This window comes from Lactuca saligna, chromosome 4 (assembly GCF_052625555.1).
Source record: "Lactuca saligna cultivar CGN05327 chromosome 4, ASM5262555v1, whole genome shotgun sequence".
Lineage (NCBI taxonomy): Eukaryota > Viridiplantae > Streptophyta > Magnoliopsida > Asterales > Asteraceae > Lactuca > Lactuca saligna.
In genome coordinates, this window is record NC_136420.1 from 273342207 (window position 1) to 273350258 (window position 8052).

Here is an 8052-nt window from a genome sequence, read left to right on the forward strand (position 1 = left end):
TCGAGCGATTTTCACGTATGATCTGAACGACATGGTCATTCCAATTGAGGAGTTTGTACCCAGAACGAATGAGTTTTTAGAGCAAGTTATTGAAATTCATAACAGTGAAACGTGTTTTAATCTTCGAGAAGATGTCGCAGAACATTTGTATCAACGTAACATTAACGAATATTAGTTTTTTTATATGTATGTTGGTTTTTTTTTAAATTAATGTAATGTTTTTCTATATTAATTAAGTAATGTAGTTTAAAGTTATAATTTTATTTTTATAACTAATGAAATACTAGTTTAAAAAATAAATGTTTTTTAATTATAAAAAATGTAATTTTATTGTATTTTTGAATTAAAAAAAATAAAAATAATGATGTGGAGTGGTATGTTAAGGGTAGGTATCTCATGTTAGTGGTAGGAAAATATGGTGTTGATGTGGTAGCCACCACATATGTGGTATGTGGTGGGTATAATAGATGACCTTATAGTGCAAACAATCAACCCAATAATATAGCATCCTACATTCAATTTCTTGATGTTAGAACATTCGCTTTCAAAAATCATACCATTATAAGATCAAAAAATTGTTTTGTATTTGAATGACATTGTTATAATTATATATTTTTTTTCAAAGTATAGTACTACACATGAAAGATAAAAAAGAGATATTTAGTCTACCTATATTAAGAGCATCTTCAACCCATTCTCATTCTCCGTTATTCCCCTTCACCCCCCCCCCCCCCCCCCCTTTCTTCATCCATTCATTTCCAAACCTACTTTATTTATTCCCTCATTTTGGGGAAATGAATAATATAACACCACATATGGAGTTATACTATAAATTTCCCCCAAAATGGGGATGAACTTTGAGTTGTCGATTATTCCTTTGTTTTATATATTTCTGGTTTTTTATCTATTAATTATTCTTTAAATGTAACATTTAATACTTATAATATTGTGTTATATATTAAATTATACTAATTAATTATAAATATAAAGTTTGTTTTTTGCTTAACAAATTCATATTAAAATTTAAATACATATTTGAAATTTTAAAATCCAATAACGTATTTTACAAAAGATTATAATTTTGTATTATAAATATAATCCTATTTATTTAATATTATTATAATGAAAAAATATAGATTATATATTTGTTAAAACCAAATTAATAAAAGGAGTGTGTTTAACAATTTAGATAAATTAGAATAATGAAATATGCTTTTTGAGGGTAAAAATAAAGTAAAAAAATAAAGTAGGTTGAAGATGAAACGCTATTACTCCATTTTTTTACTTCATTTTTAGGGGAAAAATGAAAATATGTTGGAGATGGTCTAATAAAAACGTAGTTCTTTTGTTAAGTGTCATCTTATTAAACCTCTTATTTAATGTCATGTCATTTATCAACCTATTGAATTTTCATTTCAAATTTTAAAATTTAAATTTCACATTCTAATTATATTAAATTAATAACATTAAAATAAAAAAACAAAATAAAATTAATACATATTATAAGATGATATAATTTTACGTATTTATTTATATCAACGATTATAGTTTTATATAAATAAAAAAAATATAATTAATTAATCATATTAACTTTTTTATAGAAGTTTAATTAATTTTATAATCGTGGTTCCCACAAATTATAAACTAGTGTTTAAGACCAGAAGAAGTGGGTGCGGCCTGGACCGCACTCCCCTTGCCACATAAACACAAACACCGCCCCTTGGGTGCGGTAGAGAATGTACTGCACCCTTCCAAGGGAGCACTCCTTCAAACAACCTTCCAATAATGTGATTGGTTCATTTTTCTTCCTCCCTTCTCATCGGTCTCTTTTAATTATTAAAAAAAAAATACCAAAATATGGCACCACTCCCTAAGTGTGGTATGAAACCATACTTTTGTTGTAATGGGTGAGGTGACACCTACGTGTCATTGCGGTTTGCGGTTTCATGAAGGAGTGTTGCCCTCCATCCTAATAAACATATCAAAAAAAGTACCAAACTATTTTATGCATTTATAACCCTTCAATATCATTTTTTTTTAAAGAGGACCCTTCAATATCATTTATAACCTATTACATGAGAAGAAACTATTACATGAGAAGAAGAAACGCATAGAAAGGAACAAAACATATTTTCATTTATTTGTTAATTATAACATCCTACCTTTTTTTTCTTTCTATTACACCATTGTACTTTCAATATTAAAAATCCACCAACATTGTACTTTTAACTTTTTTTCTCCTCTGAAAATCTATTCAATTATAAGAGTGAAAATTTCTAGGTAGATTTTCCAAATTACACAACAATGGAATAGGATAATAAAATAAAATTTAAAAAAAAAAATGAAAATCGGATGCTATTATAAACAAATCAAAATAAATACGATGCTATTTCTTGCATTTAACCTAAACTAAAACCAAAAAAGTAAGAAACTTTCTTCAAATAACTTATAACATATTATATATAATTAAACTAATAAAAATCTAATGAAAACCCCTTGATCCTCTAGATTGATAAAGCTCCAACCTACCTTTAGATTCCTGTAAAAGATTCTCCACCTTTTCAATCTGAATCAATTGAGATTGTTTAGACGCCCATTCAAGAACAGTAAGCACTTCAGCCTGTGCTAAATCTTCACTATCAGGAACATGAAAAGCAATGTAACAAAGAAGCACCAATGCAGGAATCTGAACCATTTGTTCACCAAAATACACCAATTGAATCAAATGTCGTGTTCCTCCAGCTGTAATAATGGCTTTTGAATGATCAAGATGAAGGTAGTTTTCTTTGCAGGTGAATTTCGCGAGTGCGATTGCAGCTTCTTTTGAAATTTCAGCTTCACGTTCTTCAAGAAGTTGAACTAACGGTTGGATCATGCGTGATTCGGTTGCACGAAATGTTCTTGCTAAGTTCCCGATGGATTGGATACATGGAAGAAGAAGTTGTGAATTTGAATCTGCTTTTTCGATGATTTGAAGGAGTTGTTCGATTACAGCTTTGCATGCGGGTGCGTTTGGTTTGAAAGCTGCTCTTCGTAAATCAGAATCTTCTTCTGCTACACCTGTGATTTCCATGAGTGCCATGGCGGAATTGTATCTGACTTCTTCTGGGCCTTTTTCTAGTAAGACTGCGAAGCAGAGTAGAGCTCTTGATTCGGTTATGCTTCTGCAAATGGTGGAGTTTTCTTTGGCGAGATGCCAAAGTGCTTTCGCAGCCATTGATTTCATGTAGGCTTTTGTTGCAGGGTCTTCTGATTCTCTCCCTTTGTGTAAACTAAGGGAAAGGCTCGAGTTATGATGGATGTTTTGCTTCTTGACTGTAATGCTTTCGGTTTTTTGATTCTGATTCGGGTTTAGGTTGCTAGGTTTTTGGCCATCTTTCATTCCCATGGTGGTTGCAACTACACTGTGCATTTTGAAAGGTTGATTGCTGTTACCAGAAGGATGTGGAACTCGACTCTTGTCTTCGTCTTCGTTTGTTGATTTGTTGGAAGGATTGTGATGAAGAACGCCATTGGAGTTGTTGCTGCTGCCGTTTGTGTTGTTGCTAGCTAAAACAACAGCGTGAATTGAGGTGGGCTTGTTGCTAGTGATTGCGTACTTACTGTGTTCTTCAACTGTTTCAAATGCGAGATGTCCAACGAGTAATCGAACGATGTTGTGTTGTGCGAAGAGATCTTGACATTTTGGATAATGAGATACGAGCTCCGATACAGCCCAGGCGACGACTGCTTGCACTTTCATGGGACCTTCTTTGAGAATTTTAACAAACACCGAGCATACACCGGCGTGAATCATGTGTTCGACGCTCTCAGGATCACGACCTAACAATCCGATTGCAGATGCAGCGTTCTCCTGACCTTCTGGTTTCCCTTCTTTCACCAATTTCAGCAACGGATTGACTCCGCCTTCTTCAATTATCAGCTTCCCATACCGATCGTTGTCTCTCGCAAGCGAGACAAGCGACGCCGCCGCGTCGGACCTGTCATCTAGGCTTCCAGTGTACAAAATCGCGATTTGCTCCCAAATTAAACACAAAATAGGTTCATTAGCAGCGATCGGAGGGAGACCGAGGTACTCATCGGTTGAATTGTTAGGAGCGGAGACGCGTAACAGCCACGAGACATCCCCTATGGAATTCTCAAGCTGTGACGACATCTTCCGAAACGCAGCTGCCGGTATGAGAGTAAACACCCGTTTCACAAGGCCGTTGTTCCGGCATTTTAGGGTTAGAGAAAGTGCTTTTTCAAGAACCTGCTCTGTGTCGTCAATAATACGTCTTGTAGGACGTTCGTAGAGATCGTTACTCGCACGCGCCGCTTGTCGGAGGAGTCCGGCGAGCTTTTCCGTCTTGGATTTGAGTTCAGCGCAGTCTTGCTTGTTGATACAGGCTTCGTCAGCGAGCTTGATGACTTGGTCGGCTAACTGGATCGGCTTTGCGAGGATCTGTTTGACTAGGTCCGCCATGGATGATGGCTGGAGCAACGATGGTGGGTGGATGAAGTGGAATTTGAAGATGGAAGAATGAAAGATGGAATTGGAGAGTAAATTTTGGGGGAATGTAAGGGGAAGAGGAGGTGGGAGATGATGACTTGGTCGTTGATGTTCCAAAGAGTAGACGGGCTTTACAAAGGTCTAAGTCAAAACTTCTTTACATATAGTCTTCGTCTTTCCTCTTATAATATACTACTTTATTTACTTCTATAATTAATTATAAAATATTTTCTCAATTTTGTAAATCATATTGTATTTAATTATAGGCATCTCCAACCCAATACCAAAGGTCGAAAACCCACTTTATACATCAAAATGTGTGGAGTATAAGAGTATCTCCAATTCCTATTTTATTTTCTAAATCTACTTATATTATTCTTTTGTAAGATTACTATTTGTCAAATTTTAGTCCATTTGTTTTTAATATTATTCTATTTAGCTTAATTTATATAAATATTATATATTATATCCTAAATACAACAATTATTTATTATTATATTATATTATATAATAAGTTAACATTAGTTAACTATAAATGCAAGTATCACCAGCCTAACTAGCCTAACTGGTTGTGCTGCATCCTGGATTATAGACATCAGTGGGTGAGGTCAAGAGTTTTACTCTTGCCTGAGCATATGTGGGGGATTTTCTCTGGATTAGCGTGGATTCGATTATTCGTTCCCTTTGGTGGTGAGCGGTGCCCCTCTTGGTGGCCCGCCAGGCATTCCTGATCGATCGGATCGGATTACCCTTTATCTATTTGTCGGTTCAAAAAAAAGTTAACTATAAATATATAAAAATAGTTTTAAATGTAGTTTTTTATTTAACAAATGTTATTTTAATTTTGTAATAATATATTTTATAAATAACATCTAATTCGGATTAATGAATATATAAAAATTGATGTGGCTATAATTTTGTAATAATATATTTTGTAAAGTTTTACACAAAAAAATATAAATAAATAAATAATAAATAAGTTGAAGAGTGTTTTTGACAATATATAAGTTAGAATATATTAGGAAGTATAATTTTTTTTATGTAAAAAGTAATTAAAAAAGAATGTAGAGTTGGTGATGAAATATGATTCGCACTATTTTTATATTATTTTGATAGTGAAAAATAATATAAGATTGAAGATCGGCTAGTTTTGAGTATAATCATGCAAGTTTTCTTTTAATATGTTAGTTTTAAAAATCTTAAATTAATAAGAAAAATTACATACGTTGATACAGTTTAAAGTTTTGTGTAACACTCCAATTCTGGTTTGTATTTCAATATTTATTTTTTTTCCAAGTTTTCAAGAGGAACTCGACGAGTCAGTAACCCGACTCGTCGAGTAGAGGCGGAATAAGCACATGTTTGGAGCCGGCTACTCGGCGAGTCCATATGCTTGGACTCAGCGAGTCCGCCAGTTTGGATGAAACCCTAAATCTAAGGGTTTGCACCCTTTTTAAACGACTTTTTGTGCACTAATCAGCCTCCCTCACCCACAGAGAGTTCCATACTAAAACCCTAGCCGTTCCTTATCATTTTTGGTGTGATTTCTCATATTGTGCAAGTTGTTGGTGCATTTAAAGCTAGAAGAAGAGAAGAGAAGAGGAGGAATCAAGGGGAGCAAAGTAGATCTAATTTCCTTGTTGTATTACAGTCTTCTTTGAGGTATCAAGCTCAAACTTTGTCCTTCTTCAGTTAGATCTCTTATTTGGCTTGTTTTTGCCATTTTTGGCTTGGTAGTAGTATAGAGAGCATGTGGTGATGAATAGCCATCAGATCTACCCATGTCTGAACTCTAGAAACTCAGATTTACTGTAACACCGTAAAAATTTGAACAATTTTTCACTTTTGTAATCCATAAAATATCAGTTGAAATCATAAACAAATCATTATATCAACATTGTATCAATACAAAACCCAAGATCAAATATATATATATATATATATATATATATATATATATATAAACTCCGGTATGCGTGTGTGCGAATCATACTGGCGCCTTCCCGCGATCATCGCTAGTACCTGAAACACATAACACATAACACTGTAAGCATAAATGCTTAGTGAGTTCCCCAAAATACCACTCTAACTGTAACATCCCGAAATATCAAGAGTAGAGCTGAAGGGCTAAAAGAGTAAATTGGGAAAGAGCGACTCGGTGAGTCCATGTGTGGACTCGGCGAGTAGAGTCGCGACTTGGTCGCATGTTAAGTGGCCGACTCGGCGAGTCAGTGTATTGGACTCGGCGAGTAGGCGCTGAGTGGAGAAAACCCTAATTCCCGGGGTTGAGCCTTATATAATGATCATTATGTCTTCCTCCCAGCCTTTTTATCACCCCTTGAGCCCCAGAAAACCCTAAATCACGAAGAAGCTCCATTGTTGAATGGATTGGAGCTTGGAGGAGTAATTGTGAAGGAATTTTGGGAGATTGAAGGCTTGGAGCAAGGAGCTTTGTTTGGATTCAAGTCTCATTTCAGTTGGGGCATTCCTTTGAGGTAATATCTCGTTTTTTTGAGTTGCTATTTCTTAGATGCATCATTTTGGGGGTGTTGGAGATCATATCTTTGGATGTATTGGAGTTTAGAGGCTAGATCTGAGGTTGCTACCTCAGATCTGGAAGGGAGAAGGTCTAGAGTGCATGAAAATCCCTGTTTGTGAGTGGTTGATGGAGCCATCTTGTCCCAAATCCGAGCCCAATGTGCAAATGGCTTAGATCTCTTTGGATTCACGTAAAGTTTGCCACTTTACGTGATGGATGAGTGGTAGGAGACTAGATCTAGGTTTTGGAGCAGTTGCATGGCCTGGAATGCTTCGGAATGGATTCAGAACGGTGGTACTCGGCGAGTCACATGGGTGTACTCGACGAGTTGGATGAAGATGGCCTGGAACTTGGCGAGTTGTATGAACAACTCGGCGAGTCTGTTCTTGGACTCGACGAGTCTTGTCGAAGAGTCCCAAATATTTCCTGGTTGAGTCGAGAATTGGTGAGTCAAGGGATGACTCGATGAGTTGGGTGTGAGTGGACTCAAAGTGGTGGGACTCGGCGAGTCTCGGGGTGACTCGGCGAGTTGAGTCGCGGATTGGGGAAGTTCTGATTATAGGAACTCGACGAGTCACAGGGTTGACTCGGCGAGTAGAGTCAGTCAGGGGTTGACCTAGACTGAGGACTTCGATTTCGACCAAGGGTTGGCCATTGACTTTTAGGGTTTGGACAGCGATGTGGCCTTGGGCCAAGAGAGAGATAAAATAGACTTTTACCCATAAGAGGGTGTTATGAGAGGATTTATTCTAGCCTCGAGAGTTATATTCATGAGAGTATTTGCCTTACGTGTTAGGCGGTGGCGAGTTCGAGATTCAAGTGTGGGGATATCTGCTTTCTGCTTGCCAGGTGAGTCTTCTCACTATACTTTACCTTGAGTAGGTACCAGAGTTATGTGATCAGAGTATTTGTATGCTATTTGTATGTGATGTGTTGTACTGCATTATTTCTATGTGATTTATGTTGTGCATGTTTATAGAGTTGGAACCGGAAGGTTCCCAGAGTTAGAACCTGAGGGTTC

The 8052-nt window shown here is 36.1% G+C and overlaps 1 protein-coding gene across 1 annotated transcript; it reads right to left on the minus strand.

The window, feature by feature from the left end:
* Nucleotides 1–2328: 2328 nt before the first annotated feature.
* LOC145043631 (uncharacterized) lies at nucleotides 2329–4657 on the minus strand. The gene has a single exon (XM_078992342.1). The coding sequence runs from the start codon at nucleotides 4463–4465 to the stop codon at nucleotides 2483–2485; it is 1983 nt and encodes a 660-aa protein (XP_078848468.1). The 5' UTR covers nucleotides 4466–4657; the 3' UTR covers nucleotides 2329–2482.
* Nucleotides 4658–8052: the final 3395 nt, after the last annotated feature.